The sequence below is a fragment of the Sorex fumeus genome, unplaced genomic scaffold (assembly GCF_029834395.1).
Source record: "Sorex fumeus unplaced genomic scaffold, SorFum_2.1 ptg000045l, whole genome shotgun sequence".
Lineage (NCBI taxonomy): Eukaryota > Metazoa > Chordata > Mammalia > Eulipotyphla > Soricidae > Sorex > Sorex fumeus.
Window position 1 is genome coordinate 16,978,437 of NW_026606102.1, and position 15,731 is coordinate 16,994,167.

At 41.3% G+C, this 15,731-nt stretch overlaps 1 protein-coding gene across 1 annotated transcript in view; it reads left to right on the forward strand.

Moving 5' to 3' along the window:
* The first annotated feature begins 1,873 nt into the window (after positions 1 to 1,873).
* The window catches only part of AGBL4 (AGBL carboxypeptidase 4), a 1,380,022-nt gene continuing 1,366,164 nt past the window's right edge, over positions 1,874 to 15,731 (forward strand). Inside the window, exon 1 of the mRNA XM_056122279.1 lies at positions 1,874 to 2,133. Within this exon, the coding sequence (XP_055978254.1) occupies positions 2,100 to 2,133 (34 nt within the window). The 5' untranslated portion in view covers positions 1,874 to 2,099. The remainder of the gene's footprint in view (positions 2,134 to 15,731) is intronic.

The following is a 15,731-nucleotide window of genomic DNA, read 5'->3' on the forward strand; positions in this document are numbered from 1 at the left end:
TGGGTTATTCTTAGAATTATTTTGTTTGATGGATGGCATCCTGGCTCTGTGGTAGGTGGAAATTTCGGACACGGAAACCACAGGAGACCAATACAAAATGTAGATCTCCTAGGAACATTTTGAATGAAGATGTGTAGAGCCCACATGGGGGGCATTTCTATCCCACTCTCCATGCTGTGCAATTCACACAAAGAAAAGAAAATCTGAGGGATCCAGAGGGTTGAAGAAGTCTCCTTTTCCACCTGTTTCCTGAAAAAAAGCTAACATACTGGAGAATTGAACCTCGTCCTACAAGTACTGATATTTTTTTCCCTTTATTTTATTTTATTTTTTTTTTACAGTTGTAGATTTACAATTTTTTGTGCTTTGGTTTCAATTATACAATGATCAGATACCCATCCCTCCACCAGTGCCCATTTTCCACCACCATGGATAATATCCCTACCACCCCCACCCCCCCTGTCTCTGTGGCAGGGCAATCCCCTGTGTTCTCTCTCTCCTTTTGGGTGTTGTGGTCTGCAAAAGAGGCATTGAGTGGCAAACATGTTCAGTCCATAGTCTACTTTCGACATGCATCTCCCCTCCTGGGAGGATCCTCCAAACATCCTTTATTTGGTGCTCCCTTCTCTATCTGAACTGCCCTTTCCTCTAGGATACCCAGCTGGCCTCTAAGTTATGGAGTAATCCTCCTGGTGCAGTACTGATATTTTTTCCAGTTACATTTGTCAGTTTACTCTGTCCAGCAGTACTTTCTGCAGTGAAAACGTTTTCTCTCTCTATGCCTTCCTATAGCCATTAGTCACATATAGCTGTTTTCCACCTTAAATGTGTCTAGTCTCACTACAAAAGAAATTAAATTTTATTTAAAAATGTAGTCCTATGCAAATGTGTTTATTTACATTTCAGATTACTATTTGATGAAATCCTGCAATGTGTACCTAAGAGATTATGCACTGGCATTACCTCATTTTCTTGGCAACTCTCTACACAGCAACCAGAACAGCAGCTCACCAGGTCCCTGGTCTCCTCACAGTTCTGCAGATGGGTTTCTCTCACAGGATCAGAGCTCCCTCCATAATCCGATTTTTCATACAGATCCCGTCACTCCTGCCTGTTTCGCTTTTTACTTTCCACATGCTATTTTTTGTCCATTGCTGTTCTTGTGGCCTCAACCAACCATTCTCTTTCTACCACCTTTACTTTGCCTACCTTATGCCTATTTGCCAGTGAATTCAGATCAGGTAGTTTCTCCTACAGCAAGCTTATCCTGATCCTTTACTGTTACCTCCGAACGAGGAAGAGGTAAGTAAAGAATGCAACAAGCACCGTGTTAGGTAGGACTAGAAATGCACCGGGGACCGCGGGCGCACCGAGCTGATGAGGAATGGGTCACCTCCTAGTCTGGACTGGGACGCTAGTGGAAATCGCTTCCAGAGCGACTGAAAAGCGAATCCTGGGCGAAATCCGGGGAGAAACACACCAGCGAAAGGTCCTCTACGTTTTCTGGAGCAGGTGAGGTCAGAGGGGCAAAAAGAGTCCAACCATCCCCGCGTGTCTGAGGGACTGGCACTGCACCACTGATTCGCAGTGTCTCTGAGCCAAAGACCAGTTGCCCGGCCCCTGCTCCGGGGCCAGCCGCACCGCAGGGGGAGAAGCGTCGGGAAACCTAGAAACGCGGCCTCAGGCCTCCTAAAGCGAACACCGACCGGAGCAAAGCCAGCGCACCCAGCTCCGTGCTCGGCGCGGGGACCTCGCCGCGGGAGGCGAGCGCCAGGTGGGCAGACGCGTCGCGGCGCCCCGCTGGCGCCCGAGCATGCGCAGTTGCCGGGACGCGCGGCCGGGCGGCGGGGGAGAACGGCCGAGCCCGGCGGCCGGCGCGGGGCCCGAGGGGCTCGAGCCGAGGGGGCGGGGCCTCGGCGCGCGCTCCCTGCGAGCCCGCCCCCCGCCTCGCGCCTCCCGCCCGGGAACCGGCAGCCGTTGCCCTGGTAACCGTGGCGCCGCGTCTCCCTGAGAGAGTTGCTGTCAGCCCGCGGATCCCATCGCCCGCTCCCCATTGCCCCGCTCTTTTCGCGTGGGCTCAAGGCGGAGGGACAAGAAAAATGGCGGAGCGGAGCCAGCCGGCGCCTGAAGCAGGTCTGTGGGGGCGGAGATCAGGGGAGCGCTGAGGTTGCACCCCCGTCCCCGGTCTCTGGGGACGGGAGACTCGGGCAAGGCCCGACTCCGCAGCTGGCGCCCCTGTGTGTTTGCGCAGTGGGGCTGTGACCTCGGGGTCAGGGGTCACGGGGGGACTCGACTCGCGTTCCCTGGAGTGACAGACACGGACCTGGGAAGTCCAGGCTTTTCCCGGGGACTTTGGCGGAACGTTCGCACCCCAGAGGGAGCCTAGGCCCAGAAAGGGACCCCCAGGGAAGAAGGAAGGACCCCGTGCCGAGAAGCACCTGTGACAGGGCTGCGTCATGGGAGGTTCTGAGGAGGCAGGTCTGTGTGCAAGTGTTAGCTTGTCATCACCGCAGGGAAGGGGGGAGACACCCAGCATTTGCATGTTGAGGAAGTGAAGTATCTTTGGGTCATTCCTGCTCACAGAAAAAGTGCTCATACAAATGTTCCAATAGTCAGGTGCTTGAGGAGAACACCAGAACCCCCCATCTCCAGAGCTGTTGGTGTGACCTGTGATCCTGAAGGTCATTCAGAACCACAGAGGGGTGCTTGTCCATGGAGTGTGGGCTGCAGGTAGTCTGTCAGTGTGTGTAGGAGACTGACAGGAAGGGGAAGGGGGCGGAGAGACAGATCCCATTCTGAGGCGACTCCCGTGTTGTCACTGGGCTTCCGGGAAAGTGACCCGAGTTTCTGAAAAGGGTAATAGAAGAGATCAAGAATTCTTTTAGCCCTGTGTCTGTGGAGGGAATTTGTTTCTAAAGGGAACTGAGGAATAAAAAATTCTGAAACCCACAAATGCCCCAGATCACTGTGTGGAGAAAAGTAGTGACTTTGGGGATATGTGTGGTGGTGTCTGGGGGAAGTGTTTCGTACAATATTGTATGTGTGACCTAATTGTGTGTTATGGTTACAAGAGTGACCCACTGACTTATATAGCTCTTGGGAGCCAGGTGGTGGAGGGAGTGGGTGGGTATGACCATACAGTGGCTACACCTGAGAATCCAGAACTGTAAATATGAAGCCATCAGAAATGGTTCAACAGAATTTATTGAATAGATCATATTTCTGATATCCTGCATGCTTTTTAAAAGGCATCTTTTTTTCTCTCACTTATTAGTCTCTGCTAATTTTATAGTTGAATATTTTTTAAAATTTTTGTTTTGTTTAGGGACCATGCCCAATGGTACTCAGGGCTTACTCCTGGCTCTATGCTCAGGGATTCCTCTTGGTGGTGTTTGAAAGAATCACAAGTAATGTTAGGGATTGAATGTGGGTTGGTTGTGTGCAAGGCAAGCAGCTTATCTATTATAGTATCTATCTGGCCCCCATTTTATAGGTTTGACTCCTTCATATCATGAACATGTTTATTTCTTATTCAGTTATTCATTCACACAACAAATATGTGGATATCCTCTATATATGAGATACTAAATAGGAACTTGAAAACTTTCTGCTTTTGACTTCTCTGTTCTTTTGTTTTTTACTCCCTAGAAATATTTCCTTTAAAATATTCAATAATTGATATAATTTTCATTACTATCTTCTCCTGGTACATTGTAAACACCAGGAAAGCAAGTGTCTTTGCTTTATGAGTTCCATATTTCTAGAACCATAACTGATATATAGTAGGTTATTAAATATTTGTTAAATGAATAATCATGCCCTGATATTATCTATAGAAGTTTGCTCAGAGGTAATATTTTAGCTGAGATATGATAGTGATTAATAAATAAGAGAGAAGGGAAGAGGGGTTCATGCAGCAGGAAATCATGTGCAAAGATCAAAATGAACAGAGGTGTGATGTGCTGTGTTTAAAAATTGGAAAAGCCAGGGAAAATGGGGGTCCTGAAGGACTGGGCAATGGTTTAAAACTTGCCCTGTGTGGGGAGTGAAGGGAAGTTAGGATAGAGAAAGGACCAGTATGACAATAATAGGTGGAAATGATCACTTTGGACAGGAACTGAGAGAAAGAAGAAAAGCGATACACCTGATAACCTATCTGTACTGCATACCACGATCACGACCACGACCATCCTGTTATTCGTTGATTGCCTCGAGCAGGCCCCAGTAACGTCTCCTTCGTCCTAGCCCTGAGTGCCATATTCAAGGCTCTTTCAGGGTTAGGAGAATGAGACCCATCACTGTTACTGGTATTTGGCATATTGGGTACGCCACGGGGAGTTTGCCAGACTCTGCCCTGTGGGCAGGTTAGTTTCTGTAGCCTGCCAGTTTGTCCAACTGCATACCACAATGCCCAAAATGTGTGTAGGGAGGGAGTGGGAGGGGTGGGAGAGAGAAAGAGAGAGAGTGAGAGAGAAAGCGCTGGCATAGAGGAGGGGAGGTGAGAGGGAAACTAGGGACTTTGGTATGGGAATTATATGACTAAAATGGGTGTTGGAACATATGACATATGAAACCCAATCATGAACAACTTTGTAACTATGTATTTCACTGTGATTAAGTTAAGAAAAAAACCCCAGAATTTGTCTTAAAAATAAATGGAAAGGGGAAAAGTTATCTTGTAAATAAGACAATCAGGAAAAAAGGAGCTTAAGTACATATTTGAAGCACCCTATAGGCTATTATGTGAATTTTGGTAAAAAATTCTAAGAATAAATAGGAAGACATTGAAGAAGAGCTTGTATGCAGGAGTATGACATAACAAGAATCATAATGAATAACTATATAGTGTGGAGATTTCAGAAAGTATGAGTAGATACAGGAAAATCAGTCAGAAGGTAGAGCAGAGATATACACTTATATATAATTGTGTAGAGTGGAGATATAATTGAGAAATATCTAGTGTTTACAGTTAGTAGGACCTAATGAAAATGAGGGTAAAAAAGGAGGTATCAAGATGTACTTATATTTTTCTAATTTGTGCACTCGATATTTGGTGGTACACTTGAGAGGAAGAGAGAGATGAGTTTAGTTTTGGACATCCGGAGACTGAGATGCCTTTGAAAGATCCAAATAAGTGAATAAACTGGTAAGGCAGTTGAATTTACAAATAAGTATGATCTAGAGTAGAGATAACTCCTAAAGTTTTAAGTGGCTGTTATAAGCATTATACATTTGGAGAAGAGACTTAAAATAAAGTATTGAGTAATTTCAGTATTTCACTAACTCCCAAAGAAACTGAGAAAGTGTAAATTAGATTGTACTATGAAAATAATGTTCAAGATACATGGTATACATGGTATACACAATAAATGAAATGTTGCCAAAGTGATATAAAGAGAAAAACTGAGAAAACTAGATTGATCAACAGATTTAGCCTTTCTGTTAACCCTTAAGAGGAAACTGGTGAAAGGAACCTAACCATTTAACTTCCAAATTTTATTAATTGGTTTAACCCAGCATACTCTTGTTGACTCTATGGCCTTGAGGATCGAACTAGGGGTTTCTCACAAACAAGAAACCCTTTGTCTGTTTCCATATTCTCTCAGTTTCTGTTTTTGGTTTTATACTGTAGAAAGGTGATATAGTATATACACCATTAATATCATAATATTGTCATTAGGGTATGGAATAGCATACTGTAATAAAATGCATAAGTAATATCACATTCACATGAATAAGAACTAAAATATCTTTATGTCAATTTAGTTTAACTTCCCACCATGATTAGAATTTTTTTTTTTTGTAAAATGATATAGGTCTTTTGGAGTTGTAGAAAAGGGAATGGTGACTTACATTTTATTCTTATTAATTCTATTTCTTATTTAGACTTAAAATTATTTTTGTCACTTTTATATTTATATCTTTTATATAAAAGTAAAAAAAGGCCCTCCCGTTGATCGTCGATTTGCTCGAGCGGGCCCAGTAATGTCTCCATTGGAGACTTTGTTGTTACTGTGTTTGGCATATCGAATACTCTCGGTAGCTTGCCGGGCTCTCCGAGAGGGGCGGAGGAATTGAACTCGGATCGCCCATGTTGGCCGCTTGTAAGGCGAATGCCCTACCGCTGTGCTATCGCTCCAGCCCTTTGTCACTGGAGTGATAGCACAGCAAATAGGGCATTTGCTTGCATGCTGCTGACCCGGGTTCGATTCCTCTGTCCCTCTCGGAGGACTCAGCAAGCTACCGAGAGTATCCCACCTGCATGGCAGAGCCTGGCAAGCTCCCGGTGGCATATTTGATATGCCAAAAGCAGTAACAAGTCTCACAATGGAGACGTTACTGGTGCCCTCTCAAGCAAATTGATGAACAGCTGGAGGACAGTGCTACAGTGCTATATCTTCTAAAACATCAGTGAACATAGCTTTGTATCACTGTATCACTGTCATCCTGTTGCTCTTCGAAATTACTTGAACGGGCGCCAGTAATGTCTCTATTCTTCCCAGTCCTGAGATTTTAGCAGCCTCTTCTTACTTGTCTTTTCCCAACAATTGGAGGCTCTTTCAGGGTCAGGGAAATGAGACCTGTTGTTGTTACTGTATTTGGCATATCGAATACTTCAGAGGGAGCTTGCCAGGCTCTGCCCCTGAGAGCGGGATACTCTTGGTAGCTTGCTGGGCTTTCTGAGAGGCATATATTTATATATTTTTCTCTATGATTTGTTGCCTATTGTCTGAACCTCATCAAATATAATGTAGTAATTGTGGAAAATGGGTAGGAGGTATCTTATAATGTGTCGTGTGGTCTGGAAAGCGGCTTGGAGCGTGGTGGTGGTTGGGTAGTGGAGGTCGGCTGCGGGGCTGGGTTCCTTGGGGTGGGGAGGGCTCTCACCCACCACAGCCTGGCTCAGATTCCGGTTGCATGGTTCTGGGAGCCTCATTTTATACTCCTGTCTGGGAGGAGCATCCTGAGTTCTGGAGGGTGGCTGAGGAGATTATCTGGTGCAGGCAGGGTGTGGTTTATGGGTGTGGTTTATGGGGGAGGCAGGCAGAGGTTCTCTGTTCTGGGGTCCAGTTGAGTCCAGAGTTCAAGGTCACATAGCTCTGCATTATCTGGTTTCTGTGGGACTTCATTCAAGCATGAGCGTCCTGAAAGTGGCCTGGAGTGTGGCGGTGATTGGATATTGGAGGTTGGCTGCCGAGGCTGGGTCCCTTGGGATGGGGAGGGCTCTCATCTGCCCCACAGCCTGGCCCAGAGTCCCATAGCTTTGTAAAGTAGTATAAAAGATCTGGGGAAAAACACTTTTACCCATGAAGCTTGCTTTCTTATTTCTTTTAAGGCACTATGATAATATATTTCTGTGAGTATTGTATTTGGCTTCAGTTTCAGTATTTTGGCTTAGTCTCCCTTTTGATGAGAGATAGATAGATGCAATAATAAGGTCAGAGGGATGTCAATATTTTGTGTACACAGCTTTGTCTTTGAGTCTTTTAATAATAGTATAGGCTTACGTGAGTTTTGATTGTTAAATTTCAGTAGAAGCTTAGGTGTTTGTATTGATTGTAGAAAATTATTCTTAGGCTAATATGATAATTCTTGATTATAGAAAAATACTGGAAGCGTGAAAGCCTGTAATAGTTCATTGATATTTCTCACCATAATGAAAATTATAATTTTTTAATATTTCTCACTTATTTAAAAGGATTCACAAATGTAATCTCTTTCAAACTCAGAGGGAAGATGTTTATATTTGAAATATATTTTTGAGAGCTATTGATTGTAAAATTTTTGGGCTTTAAAAATAATGACCTGTATGTCAACTGAAGGAAAACTGGAAAAGCAAACACAAAATATGTTACTGTTTTGGTTAATATAACTAATCATTTATTAATTCCCAGCAGCTTGTTTACCAGGGTTTAAGATAGAAATTCTTCACTTACATCAGATGTTGTTAGAGATGGGGCTAATTTTATTTTATTTTTTAATTGAGCGATAGGGCATTTGCCTTACAAGTGGCCAACATGGCTGACCCAAGTTCGATTCCTCCGCCCCTCTCGGAGAGCCCGGCAAGCTACCGAGAGTATCTCACCCGCACGGCAGAGCCTGGCAAGCTACCCGTGACGTATTCGATATGCCAAACACAGTAACAACAAGTCTCATGATAGAGACGTTTCTGGGCCCGCTCGAGCAAATCGATGAACAACGGGAGGACCGTGACTATGACCACTGTGAGATATGCAGTTGCAAAGTTGTTTATAATTGGGTTTCAGTCATACAATGTTCCAACACCCGTTCCTTCATCAGTGCACATTTCCTACAAGAAATGTTTGGGCTAATTCTACATTTTGTTACACCAATTATATCTCTTTAGTGACTGCAAGATTTTTAGATTTCATTCAATTCTTTTTGTTTCTTTAGTCAATGAACTCAATAGATAGTCGAGTTTCTGCATATATATTTTCATGCACATATGTATTTTAACTGATGTCTTGAAATGATGTCCTGGAACAGTGGGTATCTAATATTTCTGTTTGTATAAAGGAGTAAAGGTAGGGCGTTCGCCTTACAAGTGACCAACATGGCTGACCGAGTTCGAGTCCTCCGCCCCTCTTGGAGAGCCCGGCAAGCTACCAAGAGTATTCGATATGCCAGACACAGTAACAACAAAGTCTCCAATGGAGACGTTACTGGGCCTGCTCGAGCAAATCGATGAACGGGAGGGCCTTTACCTTTACCTTTACCTTTTTATAAAGGAGTGAGAATAGACATATTTGAGAAAATATATAAGACCCAAGAACCCTTAGAATTGGTGGGGATGAAGGGCTGGTATTGTCATTTGGATGCATTAGAGTCCATATAGTTTTGGGTTTGAGAGGGGTTTCTTCTAGTTTTTTTTTTAAGCCACACATAAAAAATGCTAATGGAACCATGTAATATTGAATCTGGACTGCCTGTGTGTAATGTACACATTAGCCCATTGAGTTGTATTTCTTACATTAGCTCTTGAAAGTTATTTCTTATCACAGTAAAATATAAGAATTTGTGGTATCTAAATGTGTGGTAATCATTTATCAATATCTATCTATCTATCTAACCATATGTTGTACAATTGATGCTAATACATTATTGATATCAATTGCATGTCAATTAAAATATGAATAAAATCTGTCATATTTTTCTATAAATAATCTTTATTGAGGGGGACAAGGTGCATACTAGCAACAGTATGTCTCTATTTTAATTGCTTTAGGAAATCGACTAAATGAACTAAGGGAAATCGACCCTTAATTTTCTTTTATTTTCTCTTTCCACCTGTGAAATGTTATAAAAGTCCCAGATAGTATACTTATAAAAGAGCTGATAAATGATCATATGAATACTTGAATTTGAATTTGAATTACATCCTTGACTTAAGAATAGTGAACAATTTTGGACTGTTTTATTCTCTTGGATTTGTAATTCTAAACTGTTAAAAATCACATTACCTAAATTAAGATGTAGAATGATGCTTTAATTTAATATTGCTCGAGTGGGCCCAGTAACGTCTCCATTGGAGACTTTGTTGTTACTGTGTCTGGCATATCGAATACTCTCGGTAGCTTGCCGGGCTCTCCGAGAGGGGCGGAGGAATCGAACTCGGGTCGGCCATGTTGGCGGCGTGTAAGGCGAACGCCCTACCCGCTGTGCTATCGCTCCAGCTCCATATAATTTAATATGCTTGAGAAATTGGCAGCATAATATGTATGTATTATTTGTTTGGAATACTGGACTACTTTTTAAATAGTCTTCATAAATATTTTTATTACCTTAAATAATCACAAAATACCTGAGGTAAGTTATAAGAAGGTCATGCAAAGTTAATATTTATTGTAAAAAAGAAAAAGGGAGATGGTTTATTTTGTTTATATTTGTGTATTTTTGAGTAATTTGTGTGGTTAAAAAACTAACTCAAATTATACGATCTGAATTCAAATTATGGCTATTTTCCTACAAGTTTTAGAATCGAATTAATAACTGCAAAGCACTTAATACATAAAAACACTGTGTATAAGTATTTGCTAAATAAAATTTAAAAGTTAAACTATAAAATATTAGGTGACTTTCAGATTCATAGTACTTGCATAGTATTTAAACAAAGTATGAACTAAGTAGGGGTTTTTGGATTTATGGTTGTGTTAAACTTAATTTGTGCTTAACAAATTTTATTATTTTTTACTGAACCACTGTGAGATACACAGTTACAAAGTTGTTCATAATTGGGTGGCAGTCATACAATATTTCAAAACCCAGTCCTTCGCTAGTACACAATTCCCATCACCAATGACCTCAGTTTCCCTTCTGCCACCCTGCTCCCTGTATACCTCTATGGCATACACTTTTTCTTTTTTTGTTTCCTTATAGGCATTGTGGTTTGCAAAATAGGTATTGAAAGGTTATAATTTATTTAACTTTGCCTCACTTCAGCATTAAGTTATTGTCCAGAGTGATAGTTCCCAACTATCATTGCCCTATTCTGTCCTAATTGCATCCCCTTCCTCTCGACTCCCCCCTTTTGGCAAGATTCCAATCATAAGACAAGTCTTCCTGGCCCTCATTTCTACTGTTTTTGTGTATTAGTCTCATACTATGGTTTTTGCACTGCTGTTGCACTGTTGCACTGCTCTCCTGTGGTCCATCGAGTTGCTCGAGTGGGCCCAGTAACGTCTCCATCCGGGCTCTCTGAGAGGGGCAGAGGAATAGAACCTGGGTCAGCCGGGTCGGCCGCGTGCAAGGCAAACGCCTACTGATGTGCTATCACTATGTTTTTTATATCCCACAAATGAGTGGAATCATTGTATGTCTGTGCCTCTTCCTCTGACTCATTTCATTTAGCATGATACTCTGTGTTTATCCATGGTCACGGTCACGGTTCTCCCGTTGTTCATCAATTTGCTCGAGCAGGCCCAATAACGTCTCCATCATGAGACTTGTTACTGTGTTTGGCATATTGAATACAACATGGGCAGCTTGCCAGGCTCTGCCGTGCGGGCGAGATACTCTCGGTAGCTTGCTGGGCTCTCCGAGAGGGGCGGAGGAACCGAACTCGGGTCGGCCATGTTGGCTGCTTGTAAGGCAAACGCCCAGGAAATTTCATGATTTAATTTTTCTTATTGATTGTGTAGTATTCCATTGTGTAGTTGTATCATAGCTTCTTTATTGAGTCATCTGATCTTGAGTACTTGGGTTCTTTCTAGATTCTGGCTATTATGAATAGTCCTACAATGAACATAGAAGTGCAGAAGACTTTTCTGCATTATGTTTTTGGGCCCATAGGGAATGTTCTCAGGAGGGGTGTTGTTGGGTCATATGGAAGCTCAATTTCTAGTTTTTGAGGCATGCCCAAAAGTTTTCCAAAAAGGTTGGACGAATTAGCATTCCCATCAGCAATGAATGAGAGTCTATTTTCTCCCAACGTCCATGCCAGCACTGGTCTAGTTCTTTTGGATGTGTGCTGGTCTTGTGGTATGAGATGATGTCTCACTGTTGTTTTGCATTTACTTGATGATTTGTGTTGTGGGTCATTTTTTCATGTGCCTTTTTCATGTGCCTTTTGCCATTTGTGTTTCTTCTTTGAGGAAGTTTCTGTTCATTTCTTCTCCCCATTTTTTGATGGTGTTGGATTTTTTTTTTGTAGAGTCCTTCCAGTGACTTATATATCTTGGATATTAACCCATTATCAGATAGGTGGGCACTGTCACTGTCCTCCAGTTGTTCATCGATTTTCTCGAGCGGACCCAGTAACGTCTCCATTGTGAGACTTTATTGTTACTGAGTTTGGCATATCGAATATGTCATGGGTAGCTTGCCAGGCTTTGCATTGGGTAAATAATTTGTCCCATTCTGTAGGTTATTTGTATTCTGGTTGTTTCCTTTGAAGTGTAGAGCTTCTTAGTTTAATAACCTACCATTTGTTTATCTTTGCTTCGATTTGCTTGATCAGTGGCAAGTGCCTTTAACTTTAATGTCTTGGAGAGTTCTGTCTTTATGTTTTCCTCCATGTACATAAGGATTCATGTCTGATATTCAGGTACTTAGTCCATTTTTATTTCACTCTTTTGCATGATATTAGAAAGCAGTCTGAGTTTATTTTTTTTTCATGTAGCTGCTCAGTTTTTCCAGCATCACTTATTGAAGAGGTTTTTCTTGCTCCACTTCATATTTCTTGCTTCATTGTTAAAGACTAAATGATCTTATATTTGAGGGTCTGTGTATGTATATTCAACCCTATTCCACTGATCTGAGGGTCTGTCATCCAATTCCATCCTATTTTAATTATTACTACTTTGTTATATAGTTTGAAGTATAAAATGATAAAAAGAGAAAATGATACCTCCCATATTTTTTCCCCAAAAGGATTGTTTTAGCAATTGTGAGGGTTAATTTATTCTATATAAATTTTGAGGAACTTGAGTCTGAAGCGATAGCACAGCGGTAGGGCATTTGCCTTGCATGCAGCCAACATGGCCGACCTGAGTTCAATTTCTCTGCCCCTCTCGGAGAGCCCGGCAAGCTACCAAGAGTATCTCGCTTGCACAGCAGAGCCTGGCAAGCTACCCATGACGTATTTCATATGCCAAACACAGTAACAACAAGTCTCATGATAGAGACGTTACTGGGTCGGCTCGAGCAAATCGATGAACAATGGGAGGACAGAGACAGTGACAGTGATATAAATTTTAGTAGTTTTTCTCTATTTTTTTGAATGTCATGGGTATACTAATAGAGACTGCATTGAATCTGTATAATGCTTTGGGGAGTATTGCCATTTTGATAATGTTAATCTTCCCAATGCATGAGCATGGGATATGTTTTCATTTTCTTGTGTCATCTTTTATTTCTTGAAGTAATGTTTTGTAGTTTTCTTTGTATAGGACATTCACCTGTTTAGTTAATTTATTTTCTGAAGCACACTTGTGAATGGGATTATTATTTTTAAAACATATCTTTCTTCTGTTTCATTATTTGTATATAAGAAAAGACACGGACTTTAGCATATTGATTTTGAACTGATTTTTTTCCCTTTTTGGGTCACACCCAGGGATGCTCAGGGTTTACTCCTGGCTTTGCACTCAGGAATTACTCCTGGTGATGCTTGAGGGACCATATGGGATGCTGGGAATTGAACCTGGGTTGGCCGTGCGCAAGGCAAATGCCCTATCCGCTGTGCTACTCCTCCGTCCCTGAGTATATTGATTTTGTAATCTGCCACTTTACTATACAATCTATTGTTTTTAGGAGCTATTATGTAGAGTCTTTAGGGTTTTATAAATATAGGTTCATGTTATGTGCAAATACTGAGTGCATAACTTCTTCCTTTACTATCTGGATGCCCTTGATTTGATATTTTTTATCTTACTTAACTGCTATGGAATGTACTTCTAGTACTATATTGAATAAAAGTGGTGAGAGTGTGCCTCATATTTGACGGAATGCTCTTCTTTTTTTCCCATTGAGTTTAACGTTTGTTCTGTCATTTTGGTAAATAGCTTTGGCTATATTGAAGAAAGTTCATTCAGCTTCCATTTTGTTGATAGTTTTTATCACGAGTGGGTGCTGGATCTTATCAAGTGCTTTCTCTGCCTTTACTGATATGATCATATCGTTTTTAATTACTTTTATTGATATATGTATATGTTAAACAATCCTTGCATCCCTGCTATGTAACCTACTTGATCATGGTGTATGATTTTTTTTGATGTCATTGGATTCTATTTGCTAGTATTTTGTTGGGTATCTTTGCATGTGTATTCATTGAGGATATTAGCTATAATTATCCTTTTTTCTGGTATCTCTGCCTCCTTTTAGTATCAGGATGATGTTTCGTTCATCAAAACTGGTAGTGTTTCTGTTTCTTTAATTTCTGGGAAAGAAAAAACAAAAGAATTGACAGCAGATCCTCTTTAAAGATTTGGAAGAATTCACTAGTGAATCCATCTGGACTTTGGTTTTTATTTTTGGGGAGGAGGCATTTAATAATTTTTAAATTTTTCCTCAATAGTGATAGGTCTTTCTGTACAGATATTTCAAATCTTCATTTTCAGTCTTTTTCTAGGTTCTCTTGTTTCATGGAATAAAGATTCTCAAAGTAGTCTCTGAGGATGCTTTGATATTTTGTGGTTTCTATTGTGATGGTCACCTTTCATTTCTGATTGGGTTTATTATGGTTCTCTCTCTTTCTGAGTCTTGCTAGTGACTTACCTCTCTTGTTTATTTTTTCCAAAGAATCAGCTCTTGATTTCTTTTTTAAAAATTGAATCACCGTGAGATACAGTTATAAAGCTTTCATGTTTGAGTTTCAGCCATACAGTGATTGAACATCTATCCCTTTACCAGTGCACATTTTCCACCACCAATGTTCCCAGTATCCCCCTGCTTTCCAAGCCTTCCCCTTGCATCTATGGCAGTCTACCCCATACTCTCTCTCTCTACTTTTGGGCATTATGGTTTGCAACATAGATACTGAGAGGCTATCACGTTTTGCCCTGTATCTACTTTGGCTTCATTGATCTTTTGGATTGTTTTTGGGATTCCAGATTATTAATTTCTGCTCTTATGTTTTATTCTTTCTTTCATCTTGCCTGGGTTTGTCTCCTTTTGTTGCTCATTTTTTCAAGATTTTAGGCTGTGTGTTCAAGTTATTTATGTGGGCCCTTTTCCTTCCTTCCTGGTGAATGCTTGCAGAGCTTCTCTTTTCAGTCCATCATGGTCTGAGAAGATATCTGACACAATTTATGGTGTCTGGATTTTATGAAGGTATGTTTTGTGGCCCAGTATGTGGCCTTGAGAATGTCCAGAATGTCCCATATGCATTTGAGAAGGGTATGTATCTGGATATTTGTGTGTGTAATGCCCAGTGTATATCTACTAACCCCACTCTTCCATTTTTTCCCTTCAAATTCAGTATTTCCTTGCTGAGTTTTTGACTGGTTTATATGTTAAGAGGTGAAAGTGCAGTATTTAAGTCTCTTGTTACCATTGTGTTAACAAGGTCCTTCTTGAAGTCTATTAGCAGTTTCAAGTATTTTTCTAGTCCCTCATATTGGGTGCATATGTGTTTAGGAATGATTTCTTCCTGATACACACATCCCTTGATTATTTAGAAATGCCCTTAGCTGTCTATTATAAACCTTTTCAGTCTAAAATCTATTTCATCCAATACTATTATGACTACACCAGCCTTTTTGATGGAGTTGTTTGCTTAAAGAATTGTTTTCCAGTTTTTGACTCTGGATCCGTTGTGTATTCGATATGCCAAAACCAGTAATTACAACTGGTCTCCTTCACCTGACCCTGAAGTCTTCACCGATATGGCAGCACTGAGAAGGATGAGAAACGAGAGGCCGATAAAATCTCAAGGCCGAACTAGGATGCCACAACAAAGGAAGACAAAAATGATCGTCTGTACTTTCAGTGCACGTACGCTAGCATCAGATGCATCCATCGAGGACCTGATGGTACAAGCGCGAATGATCAAGTACGACATCATTGGTCTGACTGAGACAAAAATGCATGAATCTCACCATGCCGTTTTCGACACTGGAGAAGAATTGTTCCTTGGAACATGCGATAAAAGAGGTGTTGGAGGCGTCGGTGTCCTTGTCAACACAAACTTGGCCATGAGCTTCGATTCATTCGAATGCCTAACAACCCGAATCAGACGTTTACATTTGAATAGATGTGGCTCACTGCCTGCA